Source organism: Oryctolagus cuniculus, chromosome 18, assembly GCF_964237555.1.
Source record: "Oryctolagus cuniculus chromosome 18, mOryCun1.1, whole genome shotgun sequence".
NCBI classification, from domain to species: Eukaryota; Metazoa; Chordata; class Mammalia; order Lagomorpha; family Leporidae; genus Oryctolagus; species Oryctolagus cuniculus.
In genome coordinates this window covers 66,201,294-66,226,851 of record NC_091449.1, presented here as the reverse complement: position 1 = coordinate 66,226,851, position 25,558 = coordinate 66,201,294, and the positions used below count along the sequence as shown (strand labels likewise).

The following is a 25,558-nucleotide window of genomic DNA, read 5'->3' as shown; positions in this document are numbered from 1 at the left end:
CCAGAAGCGACTTGTTCGCCCCCCAGTTTGTGCCACATGGCCTGCCTGAGACGTAGCCAAGCTCAGCAGCTAACCAGAGGGTGAGCGACGACTTTAGAAGAAATAAAAACTGCAATAACTGAGGCGGACGCTAAAGCTCATGGCGCGCACAGGCACCCGCTCGCCCCAGGATTACAACGCTCTGGGGAGCTCGGGGCTGGAAGACAGTGCTGTGCAGGTCAGCAGACGGCTGCCGGGTTCACGGCCCAGGCGGAGAGCAGCTTCCGCACACGGAGCCTTCGCAAGACGCACACCCGGCCCACTCCCACGACGGCATTTGCATCAGCTACTGCTGTCTGAACTCAGGCCTACATTTGTTGAGAAACTGTCCAGATAATAAACAAAACAACTGAGACATCGTATTTTAGGGACACCAGTCCCCTGAAATAATTTAAAAACAAAACCAAACTAGACCAGAAAGGCAGGTGCTTGCCCTCGTGGTTAAGACACCCCATGTCAGAGTACCTGGTCTGCCTGCCTTTCAAATAAATCATTCATTAAAACGAAACAGAGCACTACAGAAGAGAAATAAGAAAAACACTGTAAAACCCTAAAGAAGTCTTAAAAATCACTTGAGCGTTTTTTTTTTGGTTTGTTTGTTGTTGTTGTTGTTTCTTTTGGGGGGGGGGGGGCAGCGATAGCTCCTATCTGCTGATTCATTCCCCAAAGCCTGCAACAGCAGAGGTTGGGGGCTGGAGCCAGAAGCCCAATTCAGTTGTCCCCCGTGGGCGGCAGGGACCCAACTACGTGGGCCATCACCTGCCACTTCCCATGGTGTGCATTAGCCAGAGGCTGGAGTTGTGAGCCACAGATGGGTATGGAATCCAGGTACTCCACCGTGAGACACAGCTGTCTTAGCCACTACGCCAAACGCCTGCCCTCATGCATTCTGTTTTCTTTCTTTTACTATGTATTTGAAAGGTAGAGTGACAGAGATTCAGATCTCCCATCCCCTTGGTTCACCCCCACCCCCACCCCCACTGAAATAGCTGCACCAGCCAGGGCCAGGCCAGGCCAAGCTAGGACTCAGCCACTTCATCTTGGTCTCCCACCTGGTGGCCGGCACGCTGCTACTGAGCGCTCACAAAACAGCAGGGAGCTGGCTCTGAGGCACAGCCGGAGACTGAACTGGCACTCCAATTTGTCACGCAGGCACCTTAAGCAACAGCTTGGCCCACATCTGTCCCTCTGCCCGTGCATTCTCATCCCAGAAGCGCCGACCTACCCCGAAATACCCAGGAAGCAGCCAGCTCTTCTTCTTCATTGTTAGTCAGTTTTCATCTGGTCTGTTGGGTTTTTTTCTTTTATTTGAAAGAGTTAGAGAGAGATCTCCCACCAGCTGGTTCACTTACCCAGATGGCTGCAACGGCTGCAGCTGACGTAACCTGAAGCCAGGAGCTTCTTCCCAATCACCCACATGGGTGCTGGGGCCCAAGGACTTGGGCCATACTCTACTGCTTTCCCAGGCACATTACCAGGGAGCTGGATCAGAAGTGCAGCAGCCGGGACTCGAACTGGCTGCTCATATGGGATGCCGGCACTGCTCACTGTGCCACAGTGCCGGCCCCAGCCATCTCTCCTTAGCTTATTACCACAGTCACTTGTACAGAGGGCAAAGCTGTCCCCCAATGTTTTGCAAGTTGTATCTTCCTCTCTACTAGAAACTCCCCCCAAAAACAGATGGAGGCCTCAAGACACAACTGACAATCAGGAGTCTGCTATTATTTTCCTTAACTGGTCCTTCTGTCAATTAACTCATCCCTTGGACAAGCCCTGAGCCTGCTGCGCTACGCAGTGGTGCCACTGGAAGACTCAAGAAGACCATCCTGAGCCCCACCCACCCACCCAGGGCTCAGCTGCGTGGGCTCATCTTGGCCCCCACACAATCCTGCTGTGCAGGGCCGCTTCCTGCCTTACTCTGCACGGAGGGCCAGCTGCCAACAGGAGGAAAGAGAGCTCATCTAAAAACCAGCATCCAAAGGGAACCCAAGTCTGGCTCCACACACCACATGCAGGCTTCCTTTCCTCCCCGCAGACACTAGTGAGGACTCTGCTCTGCGGCGCTGCAGACAGAGCACGGCCAGGACACCTTTACTCCTGCCCACCTGGAGCAGCTGCCTGTCTACCACATGCAATGGGAGAGGCCAGGTCTGCCCATGTCCAAGCGAGTCCCTGCTGGGAACCAGCCCCCATCACCATGTGCGAAGTTCAGGTTAACTCTCCAAGCTTCCAGCCAAGGAAGGCTTTTTAAGTGGGTTTGTGTTTTTAAGGGCATGTATCACTAACTAAACTACAGTCACAGATCAAGAAGAAAGTTCACGCTCCAGCACTTACTTGAAATGATGCTGCTGTGGCCCAAGAGTCAGAGTTAGGCAAGAAGCGAGAAAGAGCCCAGAGTAAATACTCCAGCCCCCATGAGTGAAAAGTGCAGACAAGAATCGCCTCAGCTGACAAAGCTATAACCTGCAACAACGAGCAAGAACTGCCGAGGACAGCTGTGAACGCTCGTGCAAGTCTCCATGCTGCCCACCAGGCTGCAGCAGCAGTCAGCCAGCTCCAAGGACCCAGGATGGCTGACAGTCCTGCATTCCAAGAGGGGTGGGGTCTGCTGTCCCACGCTGACCACAAGGTTCTATCTCAACACGTGAGCACAGCACTCACGAAGTCAGGGACGCTCCTGCGGGTTTAGAGAACTCACTTGTTCTTAGATTTGAAAAAGTGTGTGGGGGCCACACTGTGGTGTAGGCTGAGCCTCTGCCTGTGGCACTGGCATCCCATATGGGTACCGGTTCAAATCCCAGCTGCTCCACTTCCGATCCAGCTCTCTGCTATGGCCTGGGAGAGCAGCTGAGGATGGCCCAAGTCCTTGGGCCCCTGCACCTTCGTGGGAGACTGGGAAGAAGCTCCTGGCTCCTGGCTTTGGATCGGCGCAGCTCTGGCTGTTGCAGCCATTTTTAGGGAGTGAACCAGAGGATGCAAGACCTCTCTCTTGTGTCTCTCCCCCTCTCTCTAACTCTGTCAAAGAAACAAATAAAATCTTTAAAAAAAAAAAAAAGGAAAAGACAAAGTGTGTTTTGGGGTAGGCATTTGGGGTAACAGTTAATACGCTGCTGGGGTTGCCTGCACCGCTGACTGGAGTGTGCTGGTTTGAGTCCCAGCTCCAACACCAATCCTAGCTTCCTGCCACTGTGCGCCCTGAGAGGCCGCAGGTGATGGCACAGGTAAGTGGAGTCCCAACTACCCACCACAGGAGAGATCTAGATTGAGGTCCAGGCTCCTGGCTTTGGCCTAACTCAGCCTCTGCCACTGTAGGCTTTTAGGGAGTGAACCGATGGGTGGGAGATTCCTCTCTCTCTCTCTGCCTCCCAAATAAACAAGTAACTTTTAAAATGTGTAAATGTGTTTTGCAACCTATAACCCCCAACTAAGTCTCCTGCACAAGCAGTGTGGCATAATTGACACCAGTCACTGAGTCGGCTATAGAACAAACTTTGCACAAAGCCAGAGCCTCTTTCCGAAGCAAACTGCGGGCTCTTCACGGGCTGTGCCGCCTCACCACGGCCCCACAACTCCACTCGGCAGCAAAGCTGGGTGCTGTCAGCCTCAGGGAGGTGCGCATCTGCATTTCTGGTCTTGTCCACACCTGAGCTCGACCAGAGGGGGCAAGCTCTCCACAGCCTAATATTCCTGTGTCTGGTAAAACGAGCAAGCTGCACGCTGACCCACACAGAGCCCCTGGGGCTGGGGCCTGGCGGAGACCCCTGGGGAAGCGCTTTCCAGCACCTGGCGGCCGTGCACCGGGGTCCTTGCTTAGGATGTCCGCGTGGCACTCAAGGCTCAGGGCAATGCTGATGTTAGAATAGAGTCCAAATTACGAAATACACAGTGACTCCACAGTTCTAAAACCTAACCGAAAGCAGTAAAGGAAACAGGTGAAAACATTAACAGCCGTCATCACAGAGTCCTGGGATTTTCCGTGGGATGCACTTTTCTCAGTATTTTCTAGGTGTACTATCAGGGGACAAATGTTTGTAAGGGTACAACATCCCTAAACACCTTCCTAACTATGCAGCTATCACCGAGGATATCCAGGGCAAGTCTGCCTGACATGTCCCCAAAAGAAATGTCCACCTCCTCCCTCCATTTTACAGGGTTTGCAGACCCCCAGATGTAGAGAATAATCCAAAGAACCAAACCCTCATAAGCAGAAAGGATCCCCTGAGCCCCCGGCACACTCTGCGCCAGCAGCACTAGGACAGACCCTGAGCTTCCCCTGATCCAGCCGCTGGCTACAGCGTTCTGTGCCTCTCCTGTCTGACCCCTTCACCCCACACATCCATTCCACCACAAACCTCCGCGTGGCCCCAGCAAGACCCAGGCTGTGAGACTGCTGCTCTGCGGATTCTTCCCCACACGCCTGCGTCTCCGTGCGGCTCAGCCTGAGAACTCCAGCTCAAAGGACCTTCCCAGCAAAGGCCTCCCAGCTTCCCTGACACTGAGCCACACTCTCTTCCCTGCTCAGCCCATCCTCCAGGCAGCCAGCTCCCGGATCGGGCCACACCGCCCGCACTGCCCAGCCTCGTCAGAGGCCCAGGAACCCTCCTCTACGGCATGCAGCGACACCATCAGCGTTCTCCACGTTAGGCGGGGTGTGAGTCAAGGCTGCACTCTGGGGGTTCCATGGCCTGAGGCCCCCTGCTGTCAGGACAGATGCTGCAAGCGCCAGCGAAGGCCACACGGCAGGAGCTGCCCCTTGCCACAGGCTCCCTGCCTCCTCCTAACTGCTCCAAACCCCTCCCAGTGCACACTTCCCACCACGCCACGCTGTGCGTCTCAGCCAGTGTGTCACTCTGTTCACTTTCTGCAGGCCACATCCAGAGACTCTGTCCCCTTCCTGGGGACATATTTCTCTGGACTGACACAGGCAGTGCAGTGATGATGCCGTTAGCCACCGTCCCCGTATGGGAGACAACGCCTCTGCTCACGGCTTGGTTCTCGGCACCTGGTACACCACAGCCACCATTTGCCTATCTGCTGAATAAACAAGTGACCCACCGGATGAGCGCACGTGCTCCTCCAGGCTGCTCCCCACACTAACCTGAGATCCTCCTACCAATCAGCCTGGTGGCCCCACTGCCCTGGGAAGCCTAAAGCACAGGAAGGCTCCTTAAGGCTCTCTCTAATCCTCTCCTTTGTATGTGCTTCTGCATCAAAGTATGTAATCTCCTACACATTAACTCCAAACAGAACAAAATGCTCCCCTTAGAAGACCCAACTGTGTGGTTATCAGAGTCCAGAATGGCTAACAGCAGGGGGAGACCAAGTTGGGAAAGGGGGGTTTTCCTCTTTGCCTGCACAGTACCAGTGCGAAGAGACCATGACTTTGAGAAGATGGGAAGAACTTCCCCTTGGCTATCAGTTCCCTAGGGTACACTCGGCAGGGCCCCACCATTCTACGCTGGGAATGGGCCCAGCAGTCTGACCACCATGGTTACTGTACATCTGCTCCTCCAGTTCCGTGCTCAGAGACCAGAAGGCCTAACTTCAGGTGTCCAACAAACCGTCTGGTCTCGACAGCCATCTAAGGGAAATGATGGACAGGGATGGCGCGGGTGCAGCAGGTTAAGTCACCACATGCGACAGCCCGAGTCCTGGCTGCTCTGGTTCAGAGCCAGCTTCCAGCTAACGCACTGGGAAAGCAGCAGAGGACGGCCCGACAGTCACAGGGAGGCCCAGACGGAGTTCCAGGTTCCTCGCGTCGGTCAGGTCCAGCCCTGGCTGTTGCAGGCATCTGAGGAGTGAATCGGCAGATGAAGATCCTGCTCTCTCTCCACCGTTCAAGTATATAGAAATTTACAGGAGAAAAGCAAACAAGAACATTACAAAACCTTTAGCCATAGAATTCCAAATGAAGTCTAAGCTAGCTGGTACCGACTAAGTTTGAATGAATGAGATAAACTGAACTGCTTACATCCACAGCAAGCACACGACCACGTGAACAACGCAGACTAACTCCTTGGCTGAAAAGCAAATGGGGATTTCCTATACAGAATCATCTATTAAGTGCTCCCGGCGGGGCCGGCGCTGTGGCTCAGCAGGTTAGTGCTCTGGCCTGAAGTGCCGGCATCCCGTATGGGCGCTGGTTCAAGACCTGGCTGCTCTGCTTCAGATCCAGCTCTGCTGTGGCCTGGGATAGCAGTAGAGGATGGCCCAAGTGCTGGGGCTCCTGTACCCACATGGGAGACCGGAAGAAGCTCCTGGCTTCGGATGGCACAGCTCTGGCCATTGCGGCCATCTGGGAGTGGGCAGGGGGGACCCTACTGTTACCTTCCCACCCCAGCCAACTGGTCTACAGGAACAAGCCTGCAACTTAAGCTCTCTGTTTTGTGCAGTTTCAATGCTTATTTTTCTCTATATGTAGCTCTGACAGCAGGGCACATGGGACACACCTAATGCTCATTAACATTTACACACACACGCATTTTCTCATGGTGGTGTCAATGAGAACTGAAGTCTGGAGCTATCTTAGTATATCTTTAGAGCTTAAGTTTTTTGTTTTTTGTTTTTTTTTTTGACAGGCAGAGTGGACAGTGAGAGAGAGACAGAGAGAAAGGTCTTCCTTTTGCCATTGGTTCACCCTCCAACGGCTGCCGTGGCCGGCACGCTGCGGCCGGTGCACCGCGCTGATCCAAAGGCAGGAGCCAGGTGCTTCTCCTGGTCTCCCACGCGGGTGCAGGGCCCAAGCACTTGGGCCATCCTCCACTGCACTCCCTGGCCACAGCAGAGAGCTGGCCTGGAAGAGGGGCAACCGGGACAGAATCCAGCGCCCTGACCGGGACTAGAACCCGGCGTGCCGGCACCACAAGGCGGAGGATTAGCCTACTGAGCTGCGGCGCTGGCCTTGAGCTTAAGTTTTAAGACTACTTTGCTAGGGCCAGCACCGTGGGCACAGTAGGCTAAGCTTCTGCCTGCAGTGCCGGCATCCCATATGGGCATTGGTTCTAGTCCTGGCTGCTCCTCTTCTGATCCAGCTCTCTGCTTATGGCCTGGGAAAGCAGTGGAAGAGGGCCCAAGTCCTTGGGCCCCTGCATCCGTGTGGGAGACCCAGAAGAAGCCGCTGGCTCCTGGCTTCAGATCGGCTCACTTCAGCCGTTGTGGCCATTTGGGGGGTGAACCAGCAGATGGAAGACCTTTCTGTCTTTCCCTCTGACTGTAACTCTACCTCTCAAATAAATAATCTTATTTTTAAGTTTCATTTACTTATTTGAGAGGCAGAGTTGCAGAGAGAGAGAAAAGTATTCCATCTGCTGGTTCATTCCCCAAATGGCTGCAACGGCTGGAGCTGGGCCAGTCTGAAACAAGAAGCCAGGAGCTTTCTCTGGGGCTCCCATGTGGGTGCAGGGGCCCAAGCACCTGGGCCATCTTCTGCTGCTTTCCCAGGCCACAGCCGGGAGCTGGATCAGAGGTGGAGCAGCTGGGACCTGAACCAGAGCCCATAAGGGATGCTAGCGCCACAGGCATCCGCTTTACCCAGCAGGTGACAGCACCAATCCCAGTAAATAAAATCATTTGGGGAAAAAAAAAAAAAAACTCTGCCAGAAAAAAGCAGAGCCTAACTGCATCTATACCCAATATACATAGTAGGTATATGTTTCTTCATAAAAAGATGGACAAACAAGGAAACAAAAATCTATCCCCAGCAAAGTTAAAGAAAGGCAACATTAGGCAGTCGGCCATGAACATCAGAGACTGCAGGCACAAGAGAGGGGCCACCTGCCTATTCACCGCAAGGTACTTCAGTGCCTGGCGTCCCGGTTACGAGACCCTAGGAAGAGAAGCCGTCACTTCCTGTGCAGACACTGGGAGGCAGGCACTCCACACTCACGCTTCTGACAGGCTCGCCTGACTTGAGGACAAGCTCCGACCCTCCCCAGCCCCGCCACACCTCAGCCACCCCATCCCGGGAGACGGCTCGCAGGGGTGCAACGGAAAGGCAGCAGACAGCCCAGCTCTCTGGCCTTAGGCTGGAAATGGGGTCATGGCGGAGAAGCTTCAACAAGTCAGAAAACACGCAACCCTTGAACAGTCTACCATCTGCAGACTTCCCATCTACATGTGAGATAAACTCCGCATTTTCAGCAAACAAACCTTGTATGGGGGCCGGCACTGTGGCACAGCAGGTAAAGCCGCCGCCTGCAGTGCCCGCATCCCATACAGGCACCAGTTCCAGTCCTGGCTGCTCCACTTCTGATCCAGCTCTCTGCAGTGGCCTGGGAAAACAGTGGAAGGTGGCCCAAGTCCTTGGGCCCCTGCACCCACGTGGGAGACCTGGAAGAAGCTCCTGGCTCCAGATCGGAGCAGCTACGGCGGTTGCAGTCACCTGGGGAATGGACCAGCAGATGGAAGACCTCTATCTGTATCTCTGCCCCTCCTTCTCTCTCTGTGTAACTCTGACTTTCAAATAAATAAATAAATCTTACAAAGGGGCGGGGGGGGTAGACAGGCTGGTGCCATGGTGCACTAGGTTAATCCTCCGCCTGCGGCGCCAGCATCCCGTATGAGCACTGTTTCTAGTCCCAGCTGCTCCTCTTCCAGGCCAGCTCTCTGCTGTGGCCCGGGAGTGCAGTGGAGGATGGCCCAAGTGCTTGGGCCCTGCACCCCATGGGAGACCAGAGAAGTACCTGGCTCCTGGCTTCAGATCGGCGTGGTTCCAGTTGTTGTGGTCATTTGGGGAGTGAACCAATGGAAGGAAGACCGTTCTCTCTCTCTCTCTGTCTATAACTCTACCTGTCAGATAAATAAATAAAAATCTTAAAAAAAAAAAAAACCCTGTATGCATTCCCCAGCTGTGAGGTGATTATGTTCCCACACAAGCTCTTTTTGTTGTTGTTGTTAATGTTTATTTATTTATTAGAAAGTCAGAGTTACACAGAGAGAGGAGAGGCAGAGAAATGGGTCTTCCATCCGCCAGGTCACTCTCCAATTGGCCACAATGGCCAGAGCTGTGCCAATCCAAAGCCAGGAGCCAGGAGCTTCTTTTGGGTTTCCCACACGGCCATCTTCCGCTGCTTTCCCAGGCCATAGCACAGCAGAGAGCTGGAGCAGAAGTAGAGCAGCCGGGACTCAAACAGCCACCCATACGGATGCTGGCACTGGAGGCAGCAGCTTTACCCGCTACGCCACAGCGCTGCCCCCCCGCCCAGCTCTTAACCCAGCCAGTACTGACAAAACGGTCCCGGAAAGACCTCTGCGTGACCACACCGATCACCAGGAAAAGTGCAGCCCAAGCACATGCGAGTCTTTGGAAACGACACCTACACTGCTGAAGTGGCACTAAAGTGACAGATGACAGTAATCCAGCGGCCCCAGGCCAGCAAACTCCACCGCAGACAGATTTGTCTGCTTTGTGCCACGGTGATTCCTGCATGTGCGGCAGTGAATAGAAGCGGGGCAGCCGCGTGCAAATTCAAGAGCAAGCACGTCCTAACCCTTCACTCTCCAGCAGGCCAGCAGGAGCGGCGCCCTCAGCAGCCAGGCTTAACGGGGAAGCAGACCTAGCAAGAGTCACCTACAGGTCTGAAATCTGCATTAAAAATATATAAAAAATAAAAAAGCAAGAGGCCAGTGTCACGGCGCAGGAGGTAAAGCCATCGTGTGTAATGCCAACTTCCAACATGGGCACCGGTTCGAGTCCTGGCTGCTCCTCTTGTGATCCAGCTCCCTGCTAACGGCCTGGGAAAGCAGCAGAAGGTGGCCCGAGTGCTTAGGCCCCTTTACCCGTGAGAGACCCAGAAGAAGCCACTGCGGCCATCTGGGGAGTGTCCAACAGTCGGAAGGTCTCTCTCTCTCTCTCTGTACATCTTCCCTTTGCTCTCTGTAACTCTTCCAAACAAATAAATAAATTTAAAAAAGAAGGCAAAACGAAATAGCCTCACTGTAACTAATTCGAGTGGAGACGACCCCGGTTCCCCCACCCCTTGAGTGTGTTCTGAGCACGGCATGTGCCCACGCCCCCAGGTCTGGGCTGAAAGCCGGCGTCCAGCCTCAGGGCCACGTCCCTTCCCCTGACAGCGCTGGAACACGGGCCCGGCGTCTGCTCTGGAGAGGAACCCAGAGGGCAGGGGGCCACGCTTCTCTCAGGGCCACTTCAGAACACTCTGGGCCCAGCCACACGGAGGACAGGCCCTGGATGGGGGCCGCTGGCACCAGACACGCCACGCCCACTCAGGTGACAGAGAACACACACCTGTGGCATCGCATCTAGTCTCGGGATGCGCCCTCTACATACAGTCAGTACCCCAGCACACTGCAGGAATGTCACCACACCCGGCGGGTCCCCACAGCCCCCAGGGGATGAAGACTGGGGGGGGGGGCGCTCAGCGCTGTGAGGCTCCGGGGCAGGGAGGCGTCAGCCAGGCACTCGCAGGTCCCTCGGGACCACAGACACTCATGGAGCAGACACACTTACTCTTCAACAGGGTTCAACCCTCCCAAGCCAGCGGCACTCAAAATGTTTCCAACTTCACTGCTCCACTTCCGCGCAGGGAATGGGCTCAACCAACACTTCCCAGTATGATGGAAACAGGCTACAATCCACACAAAACTGTAAAACTGTAGCCTTAACAAGTCGGTTGTAAAGGAGGCTAACTGGGGCTGCTACTGCGATAGCTACCTCGTACCGGGTCAGCCTGCCTGGCTCGGGGCTCGGCGATCGCTGCTGAATGAATGACGGGGCCCCAAGCGCCCAGACTCTCGGGACAGCGTGACCGAGACCCGGCCGGTCCAACAGCCAAACCCTGCTCAGGACGCCACTGCTTCCTTCCACCACTCTCTTTTAGACAGGAAAGGAAGAGGGGTCCAACCGCGCTCGGCCCCGAGGCGCAGGTCAGTCTCGCGCTGGCCAGAGGCACAAGTCCCGGGCCACGGACGCAAAGGCCATCGCCAGGAGGCACGCGTGGCCTCCGCGAACGAGCCCGGGCACCGAGTATAGGAAGTGCGGGAGCCTCTGTGCACGCGAAGCCCGCAGAAACGCACGCCAGGCCTCCCGGGGGAAAAGCCCGCGACGCACCGGCTGCCCGGCGACCCGAGTACCGGGAAGTTCCGACGGCACGCCGGAGCGGGCGCCCCAAGAGCGGAGCCCCCCGAGAGGTGCTGTCCGTGCATATTTAAGGAAAGGCCCGCGGCCCGCCCGGGGGAGCCGCCGCCAACAAAGCGGCGCGGCAAGGCGGGAGCTGCCCCGCCGCCCGCCCCGCACCTACTTTGTGCCGCTCTCCCACCTCTCATTCAGAGGCGCGCGGCGGCCGCCCAGGCGCCGGCGCCGGGGCCCGGGGCTCAGCCGGCGCCCAGCCCGGGGTCCACGGCCGGCGCGACCCCCAGCCCGCGCCCCGCGCCCCCAGCACCTCCCCCCCGTGCGCGACAGGGGACCCCCGCCGCCGCGCCCCCCGCCGGCGCCGCCCCGGGCCCCGCGGCACCCGCACGCCCGCGCCGCTGTCCTCAGCGGCCCCGGCCCCCGGCCCACCCGCGCCGGCGGGTCCCGCGGGGTCCACGGCGCTGGGGGCGGCCCGGGGGCGTGGGGCGCGGGGCGCGGGCGGCGGCGGCAGGCCCGGGCGCGCCGACGGCGCCGCCAGAGACCCCGGGGCCGCGCCGCGCCCCGCTCGCCCCGGGAAGCCGCGGGGCCGGGGACTGGGGAGCGGGAACCGGGCGGCGGCGGCGGCCCCGGGGCCTAGGCCCGGGCGGCGGGTCCCGCGCCCTCCCCCACCCCACACGCTCGCTCCCGGCCGCCCGCGCCCGCGCGCGCTCCCCCAGGCTCGGGCCCCTTCCGGCCGGGGGCGCGGGCCGCCGGCTACCTGCGGGCTGCGGAGGGCCATGGCGGCCCGTTTGAATGGGACTCGGCGCGGCCCGGCGGCTCACGCTGCTTCCCCCGCCGCCGCCATCTTCTCGCCCGCACATACACACTCGCATCGGCCGCCGCGCCTGCGCACTGGCGGCGCGCCGCGGGGCGCGGGCGGCCGGGGCGCTGCTGCGCGTGCGCGGCCGGCAGGTGGGCGTGCGCGGGCGCCTCCGGCCGGGCCGGGCGGCCGCGGGAGCCGGGCCGGTGGACTGTGAGCCCCGCCGGCTCGGGCAGGTGCGGGCCTGATGGGGAGAGGGCGTGCAGGTGCAGGGGGAGCTAGTGCCCCCAGCCCCCGGGGCCCTCGCTGCTCCAGGAGAGTCTCCCTTGGCTGATCAGACCCCCGAGGAGGGCGTCTCCAGATTAGCGGAGTCGCCCTCCCGTGCGTTCGTTCACTGCTTCCCTCGCGGTTCTGCCGGGGCCCTGGCTCCGAGCCACGCCTTACGCGGGCATTGCAAACCCAAAGCCAGAAGCACCGAAGCCAGGCACACAGGTGAAGCGCCTGCCGTGAGGCCTGGCCACCATCCTGGGTCCGGGGAGCCCCCCGAGCGCGGGCTGCCACCGTGTGTGCGGCTGTCACGCGCCCACGGGGAGCCCGGGTCGAGCAGCCCCCGGTGATGCATCCTGCAGCCGGCGCAGCCCCAGTGGCCGGGCAGTGTGCGGAGGAAGCGCTACAAAGACGCCGCAGTGAGATACATTGGGTCTCGGTGGAATCCCCAGTGTTGCAAGCTGGTGTTACTGTTTGTTTTCAGGATTGGTTGTCAGAGTTACAGAGAGAGAGAAATCTTCCATCCGCTGGTTCGCTCCCCAGATGACCCAAGCGTCCAGGACTGGGCCAGGCCGGAGCCAGGAGCCAGGAGCTGGATCCGGGTCTCCGACATAGGGGGCCCAAGTACGTGGGCCGTCTTCCGCTGCTTTCCCAGGTGCATTAGCAGGGAGATGGGCTGGAAGTGGAGCAGCCGGGACTTGAACCAGAGTCCCTGTGGGATGCCCGCTGCTGGCCCCTGCGGCTTGTTTTGTGATAGACAGATCAGAAATCGGGTTACATATAGATGATGAGTGAATTACTGCTGACTTTCATCACGTGATGATGATGTTGAGCTTGTGAAGAGAATGCCCCCAGGCCAGCATTGTGGCGAAGCTGGCAAAGCCACCATCTGCAAGACCAGCATCTCATATGGGTGCTGGCTCCTGTCCTGGCAGCTCTACTTCAGATCCAGCTCCCCACTAATGGCCTGGGAAGAGCGGCAGAGGATGGCCCAAGTGCTTGGGCCCCTGCTACCCATGTGGGAGACCTGGAAGAAGCTCCAGGCTCCTGGCTTCAGCCTGGCCCAGCCCTAGCTGTTGTGGTCATCTGGGGAGCGAACCAGATGGGAGATTCTCTCTGTCCCTGCCTCTCTCTCTGTAACTCTGACTTTCAAACAGATAAATAAATCTCAAATAAATAAATGAAGAACACCCTCATTGTTAGGAGATTCGTTCTAAATTTAGTTGTGAATATCATAATGCTTGCAAACTTTATAATAGTTCAGCAAAAAAAAAATAGAATTCATATAAACACAAACATATATAGAGAAAGCAAATATGGCAAAATGTTAACAGTTACTGGAGTAAGAGTTGTTATTTTTCAACTTCCTCTGTTTGAAAATGTTTTTAACAAAATGCGGGGGAAATAGGATCTATCATTATGTCTGTTCTATGATTACAAGTGCATATGGATAGACACTGGAAGGGACACCAAGTCCAGTGACAATTTATAGTAGTCCATGTTTTTATAGTAATGTTGCTTCAGCAAAAAAGATTTTTTATTATGATAATGAGGCGGGCATTTAGCCTGGATTTCAGTGTCCACGTCCCACATCAGAGGACCTGAGTTCAAGCCCCAGCTCCAGCTCCTGACTCCGCCTTCCTGCTAATACAGACCTCGGGAGGCGTCGAGGACGATGGCTCAAGCCATTGGGTTCCTGCCACCGTGTGGAAGTCCTGGGTTCGGTTCCCCACTCCTGGCTGCAGCCGAAGCCCAGCCCTTGCTGCTGTGGGCACTCGGGAAGTGAGCCAGCATAGTCAGTCTCTCTCTCACACACATAATTTTTTAAAAAGATAAGTTTAAGAATTAAATAAGGGCCAGCGCCGTGGCTCAATAGGCTAATCCTCCGCCTAGCGGCACCGGCACACCGGGTTCTAGTCCCGGTCGGGGCACCGGATTCTTAATTTATTTTTATTTTTATTTATTTATTTTTTTTGACAGGCAGAGTGGACAGTGAGAAAGAGAGACAGAGAGAAAGGTCTTCCTTTGCCATTGGTTCACCCTCCAATGGCCGCCACGGCCGGCGCGCTGCGGCCAGCGCGCTGCGGCCAGCGCACCACGCTGATCCGATGGCAGGAGCCAGGCACCTATCCTGGTCTCCCATGGGGTGCAGGACCCAAGCACCTAGGCCATCCTCCACTGCACTCCCTGGCCACAGCAGAGAGCTGGCCTGGAAGAGGGGCAACCGGGACAGAATCCGGCGTGCAAGGAGGAGGATTAGCCTAGTGAGCCACGGTGCCGGCTGGGGCACCGGATTCTGTCCAGGTTGCCCCTCTTCCAGGCCAGCTCTCTGCTGTGGCCCGGGAGTGCAGTGGAGGATGGCCCAAGTGCTTGGGCCCTGCACCCCATGGGAGACCAGGAGAAGCACCTGGCTCCTGCCATCGGATCAGCGCGATGCACCGGCCGCAGCATGCCAGCCGTGGTGGCCATTGGAGGGTGAACCAACGACAAAAGGAAGACCTTTCTCTCTGTCTCTCTTTCTCACTATCCACTCTGCCTGTCAAAAATAAATAAATAAATAAATAAATAAGACCACACTTAATTTTCTTTTTTTTTTAAGATTTATTTCTTTATTTGAAAGGCAGAGATGTTAAAGAGAGAAGGGGAGAGGCAGAGAAAGGTCTTCATCTGCTGGCTCACTCTCCAGGTGGGCACAACAACAGGGGGGCTGGGCGGAGCCAGGAGCTTCATCCGGGCCTCCCACGTGGGTGCAGGGGCCCAAGCACTTGGACCATCTTCCACTGCTTCCCCAGGCCATGAGCAGGGAGCTGGGTCAGAAGTGGAGCACCCAGGACTCACCGCAGAGCTGGCCCCACCACTCATCATTTTCGAGTAATTCATGAAGCAGTTAACACATGACGGCAAAAGGAGGAAATGCGAGTTGAGGAGGATCCAGGCAAGCCTGTGGGCCTCAGGACCCAGCAGGCCCAAGTACTAGGCCAGGCTGCTGGGGCAGTGGGAGAGCCTGAAGTTCACAGCCAGTTTCCCATACTCACCACCTTTCCTGTGAGATGTGGGGGGCAGACTGATGGCCCACCCTGCCCACCCCAGAGATGTGCACGTACCAGTCCTGGGACACAAATACGTTTTGGCAGGTGTGACTGAGTTATCACCTTGCAGTGGGAAGTGACTGGGGTCATCCAGGTGCATGAGGGTCCTTCACAGGGAAAGAGGAAAGAGCCAAGGGAGGCAGACGACGGGCCACTGGAAAAGTGAAGTAAAGAAAGAGATTTGGAGATGCTGAGCTGGCTGCTGGAAGACAGAAAAGGGACTGGAGCCAAGGAATGAGGTGCCTCGGAAGCTGTAAAAAGTAGGAAAACAGGTTCTCTCCCAGAGCCCAGGGAGCAAGGCCCTGCCACGCCTAGATTTCAGCCCAGGGAGACTTCCGTCCTGCCCGGCTTTCAAAGAAATGATTGGTGCTGGTTCTGGGTGGTTGGTTGCAGCAGCAGCAGTGAGAAACCCTGAGGTGTACAGGGCGTGGACAAGCACCTTGCTAGGAGAAAATGAAGCCACGAGCCAGCCAGGGTGCAGAGGTGGAAGCCTTACCAGCCACTCCACAGTGAAAAGGGTTTTTCATTATTATCCAAGAACTGCGTGAGCCTTGCCCGAGGAGGTGACCTTTGAACTATGTCCTCAGGAGTGTTTGTCACAGGGACTACGTTCCCCAGATAAACCCAGAGGATACTGACAAACAGGAGTTAATCCTGGGCAGAAGATTTCAATTTAGTCTCTCCTGCTGGGAAAAATTGTCTCCTAAACTCTGATCATAGAGAGGAGCGCCAGGAGTTGTGCCACCTTGGGCAAGTACCCAAGCCCTCTGGATGTCAGCTTCCTCCTCCGTAAAATGGGAGAACACACCCGAGGATGCAGGCGACGAGTGAAGGATCATGGCGCGGCATGTCAGCTGCTTAGCAGGAACTGCAGCAGCCAGAGCTTCCCAGAGGGTGGAATCAGCACCGTTACCCGCTGCGTGCTGTGGTCCCTGCACTAGACGGGCCTGGTGCATTTCACAGCGGGTATTGCCCAGGACGCCAAGTCAAGCTTTCAGATGCAAATTGGAATTGGAGAAAACTCAGCTCCACGGGGTGCCCAGTCAGGTTCCCAGTGCCTGCAGACTCTTCTCCCGAGACAGGGGGAGACCGGAACAAATGAAATGTTTTTTAAAAATAATGGATAATGGCATGTTCAGCACTTGAAAGATCTGCATGAATCAGTGTTTTCCAAATGACTGGTGCAGGATGTGAAAAAAAAAATCATGCACAAGTAAAGGATCCATTCAAATGCAAGATAGGTCCGTGGATTTTAACCTAACAGAAGACACACAAGTGCACTGGCATGATTTCACGTTCCACTGTGTAATTTCCCTTTAAGAAATTCGCCTGCTTTTGGCGTAACAACAACAACAAAAATATCCACAATTATCTAAAAGGCTGCTCCTTTTAGGAATGTACTTTTTAGGAAAATACTCCTTCCTGCCTCGCTCAGCTGCTCGATCCGTGCCAGGATGGGTTTCCTTCATGGGTTTCACCCAGAGCAGTGCCGCATGTCAGAGGCAGCGGCTGATGGGCACCCAGCTGTTTTCTCACGGATTCACGCAGGAAAGAGACCCAGAAACACAAAACCACACCGGTCTTCTTACCAAAACGTTTGGTTTTAGAAAACACTTATTCTTCACACAAAAGTTATTGACAGGAGCCGGCACTGTGGCGTAGCAGGTGAAGCTGCGCCTGCAGCACCAGCAGCCCACATGGGCACCGGTTCTAGTCCCGGCTGCTCCTCTTCCGATCCAGCTCTCTGCTGTGGCCTGGGAAAGCAGTGGAAGATGGAACAAGTCCTAGGGCCCCTGCACCCACGTGGGAGACCTGGAAGAAGCTCCTGGTTTCAGATTTGGTGCAGCTCCAGCCATTGCAGCCATCTGGTGAGTGAATCAGGGGATGGAAGACCTCTCTCTCTCTCTCTCACTCTCACTCTTTCTCTCTCCCTCTCTGCAACTCTGCCTTTCAAATAAATAAATCTTTTTTTTTTAAAGTTGTGGACATTGATAGGTGATGAGTTTATTTATTAAATGACTTGTTGTAAGTATTTCAGTTTTCATTTGCAACACGGTAAGCAGAGTCGGCAGAACTCACAAAGGCGAAGCTTCTCTGCAGTCAGCAGTAGTTTTAAGAATGGAAAGAGAGAGGAGAGCTCCAGCTCCCGGGGCCCAGCAGGCCGCCTCCAGCCTCCAGCAGCCCTCCGCTGCCCTGGAACTCTCCTGCCCACAGGAGGCTCCACCCTGCACTCACCTGGGCCCCCTCTCTGCTCTCTCCCGCCTCCGCCTCCGCCTCCGCCTCCGCCCCTGCGTGGGCTTCTCTGAGCTTCCTCACTCTAGGATCTATTTTCTGTGGCTCTGTCTGTCCCCTCCGCTGCACCTAAGTGCCAAGAAGTCAGCCGCCTGCTCTTGTTCCCGGGTTTCTCCGGGACCTGGAGCCGTTCTGGTTGTTGGGGAAGCTGGTCAGAGTGTGCGCGGTGAACGGATGAATGAATGACCTTTAGTTCTCAACACCCAGGAAGGCGCGCGCTGCAGGTTTCCCCACAGCGGGGCTGGAGAGGCTGAACGCAGAGCGGCGCACCGAGAGGAACAGACGTGCCAGAGGCAGAGCCCAGACCCGGTCCCACGGCCTGGTCCTGAGAGCCTGGCAGCGCAGGTGAGGTGCACAGGCATGCTGGAGGGACAAGCATGGCGGGGTTGTGCCTTGCAGGACCACTGGCAGCCTGGCTAGGACAGCTCCCCGCTTGTTTGAAGCAAGGGCCATTGAAATCTGTGCTTATGAGGTTCGCTTTAAAATAACTGAGGACACGCAGAAGGGACACAGCTGTGAAATCTTGACTCTGCGCATGCTGGCCCTTGGACTTCGGAGAGGTTGGGGCCAGGAGCCGGGGGCAAGGAGCAGGTGCTGGCGCAGGGTGGACCCCGGCAAGCACGTGGGGAGACAGAAGTGGCTCCAGGAAGAGCAGAGGGTCTTGTGGCCCAAGGTTCTGGAAGCTTCTGATGAGGGCCTCATGCTGCTGGCAGCACCTCAGGGGAGGACACCCAGGACCTAGTCAGCAAGGGGGCTCCCTCCTCCCACCACCTGACCTGACCTCATCCACCTAACTCCCCACAGCCCCGCCTGCAGGCCCAACATGGCAGGGGGAGGTCCCTGCTGGGCCCATCCCAGGCCTGGTGTCCCCCCCCCCCCCCGCAACGCTGTGCCTCTGTCTGCCTTCGCCTGCCTCTGTCCCAACCTGGTGCCCACCCCCACCCACCCCCGCACTGTGCCTCTGCTGTCACCTGCCTCTGTCCCTGTCCTGCTCTGGCTCTGCGTCACTTAAACCAGGAAGACGGTCCCCCAGCCGGGGCCAAGTCTCGTCTCACGCTGTCCACTTCAGGCCCTGCAGGAACTGCCCTGTGGCCTGTGCTCCTCTTTCAGCATTGAGGGGCCCCAGCTCAGCAGGCAGCCCCAGGAGGGGGCACCTGTCCCGCCTGTCCCGCCCCTCTGCCTCTCTGTGGTCCAGCCCCCCCCCCCCCCCCCCAGCGTCTGTCAAAGGGACCAGCTCACCACTCTATTTGCACTCTTGCTGGCTTGCTTGCTTGCTCTCCTATTTTTGGTGCAAGCCTCTCGCTAAGTCGGCTCTCTGGCGGTGTCCTGACCTCCATCTCTGTCCCTCCCCTGACAGTGCCCGGCCTTCAGGCCTCACCACCTTGACCGTGGCCAGAGCAAAGCTGCTAAAGGGAGGGTCCCAGCCCCAGCCTTCCCGGGTCCCCAGCGTGCACACAGCCCCCGGAGAAATCACTGATGGTCTCCGGCTGGGCTTCCTCCCCGAGGAGCAACCGGAAGGAAGCAAAGTGAGGGTCGGTGGCTGCAGGGCTCTGCACAGGGCACCCACGGCGAGCGGAAGCGGTCGCTAAGCCTTTCTTCTCCCATTCATCCGAGGATCTCACTTCTCATCGGTTTGCACCTGATGCGGGCCTTTTCTTTGCCGCTAGCCTACAGAAGTGTGTGTCTGCTTCTCCCGCGTGACAAGAGCAGATTTTACAACCAAATCATCAAGAGAAAGGGATCCACGCGCCCGCTCTCCAGCACCGGCTCTACAGCTGGGAGAGCCTCTTTCCTGAGTGCGTGCGAGCACGGACGGAGGGGGGATGGACAGGCTGACTGTGGCATCTGTGGGGTCCACACTTGGTTCCCGGGGGCCCGGCGTTGGTTAAGCCACGGTCCGAGCACCAGATCCCATATCGGAGCCCCCGTTCAAGTCCTGGCTGGTCTGATCCAGCTCCCTGCTAAGGCACCTGGGAAGGCTTCGGGCGATGGCTCAAGTGCTTGGACGCCTGCCACCCATGCAGCAGTCGCAGACGGAGTTCCAGGCCCCTGGTTTCACCTACCCCAGCCCCTGCTGTTGCAGCCATCTGAGGAGTGAACCAGCAGAGAAAAATCTCTCTCTCTCTCTCTCTCTCTCTCTCTCTCTAACTCTGCCTTTCAAACAAAACAATACATCTTGAAATACAAAAACAAACATAAAGAACGCAAAGGCCTCAATTCCCAGCTCCCGGTTCAGCCGCAGGTAGACTGGGCAAGCCTCCACTTCCTCCCCTGCACCATGGCCATGGTGGTGCCCGCTCCCCAGCAGGATGAAGAGGGCGCCGTCGCCCGTAGCAGCGCCAGCGAGAACAGAGAAGGGTCGGTGGAGGCAGTGCCAGAGCTGATGCTACTGTGGGCAAGGAGCGGCGGAGGACGCGGGGGAGGTGTGTGCCTGGGAAACCCAGGGCAGGCACGCGGTGCTGTGCCGAGTGGACGTGCGGTGACAGAGCTGCGGCACCGGCTCCGGCTGGAGGCAGGGTGTGCTGGCCGGCACCGACCCGGGGTGAGATCTCCGCTGAAGATTAAAGTGGCTGCCGAGTCTCTTTGTACAGAAAGATGGCATCCGGTCAGTCTGGGTGGGGGAGGAGGGCAGCAAGCCTAAAGGAGCGCCTCGAGATGGAGGGACCTGCGGATTCTCAGCGGCCTGTGGCTGAGTCCCAGGCTGATGCTACCGCGCGGGCTCCTGGGTGCAGCCACGCCTGAAGCTGGAGAGCAGGCCTGGAATTCCCGGTGACACCAGCCTAGTGGGGGCTGCAGAGGAGCCGGGTAACAGGAGGAAGGGAGAGCTCCCAGGTGGTACAATCTGTCGGCTGCTCGACAGGCGAGAGACGTGACCGGCACCTCCCCTTGGGGTCCTTCTGATTGGTCGGATTGCTCCAGGAGAGGCAGTGCAGACGGCACAAGGATCCTCACTTCCGCCTGTTCCCAGTCTCATAGGAGGGGACACATAAGCACCACAAGCCTCGGGTGACGGCCTGTCTGTGGGTGCTGGGGCACCCTGGTCCTTGTCTCTCATTTGAAGATGACCTGTGAGCCACATGGCAGGGAGGTCAAGCACAGGCCTGTGCTGGCTGCACAGCGTGGTGTTAAGATCCCATCTGGGGGCCGGCGCCGCGGCTCACTAGGCTAATCCTCTGCCTAGCGGCGCCGGCACCCCGGGTTCTAGTCCCGGTCGGGGCGCCGGATTCTGTCCCGGTTGCCCCTCTTCCAGGCCAGCCCTCTGCTGTGGCCAGGGAGTGCAGTGGAGGATGGCCCAGGTGCTTGGGCCCTGCACCCCATGGGAGACCAGGAAAAGCACCTGGCTCCTGGCTCCTGCCATCGGATCAGCGCGGTGCGCCGGCCGCAGCGCGCCGGCCGCGGCGGCCATTGGAGGGTGAACCAACGGCAAAGGAAGACCTTTCTCTCTGTCTCTCTCTCTCACTGTCCACTCTGCCTGTCAAAAAAAAAAAAAAATAAATAAAATAAAAAAAAAATAAAAAATAAAAAAATAAAATAAAAAAAAAAGATCCCATCTGGGGGCTGGCACTTTGGCGTGGTGGGTAAAGCCATTGTTTGCAGCGCCGGCATCCTATGTGGGCACCGGTTCGAGTCCCAGCTGCTCCTCTTCTGATCCAGCTCTCTGCTATGGCCTGGGAAACCAGTGGAAGGTGGCCCAAGTGCTTGGGCCCCTGCACCCACGTGGGAGACCTGGAAGAGGCTTCTGGCTCCCGGTTTTGGTTTGGCACACCTCCAGCCACTGTGGCCATCTGTGAACCAGTGGATGGAAGACCTCTCTTTCTCTCTGCCTCTGCCTCTCTGTACGTCTGCCTTTCAAATAAATAAATAAAACCTTTAAAAAAATCACATCTGGAGCAGACATTCGTCCTCACAGCACAGAAGCCCATGAAGATGCCCGGATCCCATATCAGAACCTGGACTCCACACCTGGTCCAGCTCCTGGCTCCAGCTGCCCACCAGTGCGCACCCAGGCAGGCAGCAGTGGGGGCTCGAGTAGTTGCCTCTACGTGGGAGACCTGGGTTGAGTTCCCAGTGCCTGGCTTCAGCCTACACAGTCCCAGTCATGGGCATTTAGTGAGTGAATCAGAGGATGGGAGCTTCCTCTGTTTCTTAAAAACAAACAAACAAACAAAAAAAAACAAACCTCCTGACTTCTGGTAAGTGCTCCTAGGCTTGCATTCCAGCCCTGGCCCCCCGCAGGCGTGTCGGTTTCCAGGAGCTCCCAGCGTGGCATTGCAGGAGGCATTGAACGCGGAGTTACCGTACACGACGCCGGCTTGGTGACGAAGTCATCAGGAGTGGCGGGGAACATTCTGGAACTTCCAGACAGGCACACGCTTGGCAACTAACCAGCTTGTCATGTGCTTTTTTTAGTGGAAGTTTGGGAAACGTGTAATTACTATTTGATAGGTAATTACTATTCTGTGCTTGCTCTATGGTTGCCTGAAACCGATTTGCATATAAGATGACACGTGGTTAGCACTGCTGAGGCATCGGTTATAAACTCACTTTGATTCAGCGTCGTGGGTCGATTCCGGGGCTGGTATCTCCCGGGAGAGGAAGGAAAAGGGGTACCTTCCGTGTGCCACGAGCATCCCCCAATAGAGCCGCAACCTCCAACAAGCTGGATGAAGAACCAGGGACAGAGGACAGGGACGCTCTGCCTGCTGCAAGGGTCCGGTGTGAGTGGGACGCCCCCAGGCAGGACCCCCGCGCCCCACATCCATCAGGGCCCCGGGTCACAGGCTGAGCTGTAGCCCTCCCCGTTCCCAGTCTTCCAGGCCTGGGCTTCTGCCCGTGAATCTCTCTGCATGTTAGGAACTGAACGGGACTCAGCCCCCTACGTTCACACGGGCGTCTGGGCCTTCCAGTCTCACGGCAACTGTTGACGGATCTGCTCGGAGACCCGACCTAGTTATGGCGGCTAGGAGGTGGGGCCACAGGAAGGTCTTTGGGCTTGTCCTTGGAAGCTGGCTCTCACCTGAGGCTGGGGGCCGGCATGGTGGCCCAGCAGGTTAAGCCAAGCTCAGCCTCGCCTCTCTCTCTGCTTCCCGGCTCAATGCAGGATTCTTCCTCTGCTCGCTCCACTGTGAGACCAGACTAAGGGGGCTGAGCTGCAGCCTCCACGCTGTGAACGCAAAGAAACCTTTCCTGCCCAATAGCTCCTCTGGGGATTTTAGTGAAAGTAGCGAAAGCTGACGGATGCAATATTGTACATAACTGTGTCCTGTCCCCTAGCTGGGGAGGGGGAGATGTTCCAAGACCCCTCCCCCGCCGTGAATGCCTGAAGCAGTGGATGGAGCTGAACCCCACATAGCCTACGCTTTCTTCCCTATGCGCACACAGCTCTGGTAAAGTTTAATTAAGCGATAAATCAGGCACAGTGAGCTGCAAAACTAACAACAATACAAGTAATAAAAGTTACTTAAAACTTATCAATTGATATATTAAATGGAGAGTCCCAGAAGTATTTTGGAAAGAAACAATGCCCGTGACAAGCCAGTTAGCCCGTCTGGACGGCAGGTGCACAGGGCAGCGCAAGCCTCTCGGAGGGAGTTCCCCTCACGGCGGGCTCGCACTGCCCGAGTCTGTTCTGGGACGTGGTATCGGGCAGGGTGCTCCAGGCAAGCAGAACCTTCAGATGTGTGTGTGCACAGAGAGACGTTTGCTGTAAGTGACTCGTCCGCAGGGTTGCACATCTGCCGCCAGCGGTCGGCAGACCCGGCCAGAGCCAGTGCTGCAGCTCGAGCCTGCCCGAGGGCCGTCTGCTGAGGTGGGCGTCGGACACAGCGTAAGGTGCCCCCTGGGGCAGGGCAAGCCACTCTTGCAACACCGGCATCAGGTATCGGAGTCCCGGCTGCTCCGCTTGCCACCCCGCTCCCTGCCCATGTGCCTGGGCAGACAGTGGGAGGTGGCCCGAATGCTTGGGCCCCTGCCACCTGCGTGGCAGACACGACTGGAGTTCCTGGCTCCTGGCTTTCAGATCTGACCCAGGCCTGAAACAGACCGGCTGCTGCGGCCATGAACCTGGGGGTGGTACTCTGGTCTGTTTCTGTCCCTCTGCCTTTCAAATACATGAATGAATTGCTAAATTGTAACAAGCAAAAAGAAACCTTGCAGGTGTGCAGTGTGCACACTCTGTCACTACCAACAGAGGTGGGGCAGGAGGCAGGAGGCAGCCAGGGCCAAGCCAGCTTGGGAAACACGGCTGAAGCTGGGTTAAACAGCAGCTTTCACGGCTGAAATACACAGGTCCCCAAGGCGTCCGCCTCCGGAGCTCCCCAAACAGTGGCCGCTCCTGAACCCCTTTGGGCAGCTGCTGAGCGGACCTGGGCTTTGCAGGCCACACCCTAAGGACACAGATCCTCACCCATGTCAGCCCACGGCGGGGTGGGGAGGCATTGGCAGCTAAAGACACCAACCCTCTCACCCAGGAGACAGAACCAAAGGCAAGACCTCCGCCCCGACTCACAGCCCGGGCTCTGTCTGTGTGCCTGTTCGGAAAACAGGTGTCACTGAGCACAGCCTGGCGGGGAGGTGGGGGGGGCTGGGTGGGCCTGGGTGCCGGATTGCGCTCCAGGTATCTTGCATTCCCGCCTGGTGCACTCTGAAATCCAGGAGAGCTTATAGGAGTGATGTATTTTTAGCACCTGTGGAATCGGAAAGCGCTGGACCAGGGCCCCCGGAGGGATGAATCACCATCGTGGCCGGCCTGGTAAACGGATCCCAGCCAAAGAGAGCACGAGGCCACTAGGGCCACCGGCCGGCGGATGCTGGAAGCCAATTGCAGGGGCTGGGCCGAGCTCAGCGCTTCCCGCTGCTGTCAACAGGAAGCACACAGAGGCGGCGTGCTGGGGCCTGGAGCAGGTGTGTGCCCAGGGCCTTCCAAGCTGGAAGCTCCGGCTCCCCCAGGCCACGCTGTACTCGGCATAGAAGTCTGCGCTCTGGTCTGGCTTTTGGCGAGAGCCAACTGGGCACAGCTCCGGGCAGCTGGGCAAGGACTCCCAGCCCAGGGAGGGCCTGTGGTTGGTGGAAGGAGGTAGACAGCCTCGGGAGAGCCGGTGGGCCCGAGAGTCTGCGTTCCTGGGAACCTTCTGGGGCCGCTGGCCCAGGAGCACCCTGCTCCAGTGCGCCCTCTGGAGGATGCCCTGAGGTTGGCACTCACACAAGCTTGCAATGAAGTTGCCTGCAGTTGCCCCTTTTTAGCAGAGGCTGGATCAAGCTGCGGCTTCCAGGAGGCCAACCGATCTCGACCTTCATCCTAATCGGTCGTGGGAGGGGAGCCCTACGGTGAGGGACCTCCCCGCTGAGCCCCAGCTGAACTCCCATCCCCAGAGTTCAGATATGGCTGAGTCGTCGCTCTCGGCCCCCAAGGCTAGGTGCTAGTTTGTTTCACAGCTTTGGATCCCTGGAGAAACTAATCAGGGATGACTGGTCCAGGTGATGTCATCCCCGCTCCTCCCCTCCCCCTTCTCCTCCAGTGCTTTCTACTCCACTAACCCCACCCTGCCCCTGCCCAAACTGAGCTGCAGGGGGCTGGGACTCCTAGGCCACAGCACCTGCCACGGAGGGGCCCAGCTGGCTGGGTGTTGGCGCCTGTGGACCCCCGGTCCCCACCTGACCCACCATTCACTGCTCCTCTCCTCCCCAGGGGAGCGCAAGCTCCTGGGAGCAGGTGTCATGCTGCTGGGCTCAGCATGGCACCCCCCATGTCTGGGACAGGCCTTGCCTGGTGCACAGCTGGGGCCTGGCAGCTCCATCACACACGAGTGGGCACAGAGGTCATTCGGAGCCATCCAGCTCCGCGGAGGAGGTCAGTTTTGCCCCTGTCTTGTGTCCCTGCTTGCTTCTCTGTGGCCTCTGCTTAGAGCTCTCTGCCCCCAGACACGTCTGCCTCTGGTGGACCCTGGGGCACACAGGGCTGAAGCCCACCAGTGACTTTAAGCA

General features: G+C 57.5%; 1 protein-coding gene across 1 annotated transcript in view; it reads right to left on the bottom strand.

The window, feature by feature from the left end:
- The window catches only part of USP10 (ubiquitin specific peptidase 10), a 68,062-nt gene extending 56,039 nt beyond the window's left edge, over window positions 1–12,023 (bottom strand). Inside the window, exon 1 of the mRNA XM_051847334.2 lies at window positions 11,886–12,023. Coding sequence (XP_051703294.1) covers window positions 11,886–11,906 — 21 coding nt within the window. The 5' untranslated portion in view covers window positions 11,907–12,023. The remainder of the gene's footprint in view (window positions 1–11,885) is intronic.
- Between the last annotated feature and the right edge of the window lie 13,535 nt (window positions 12,024–25,558).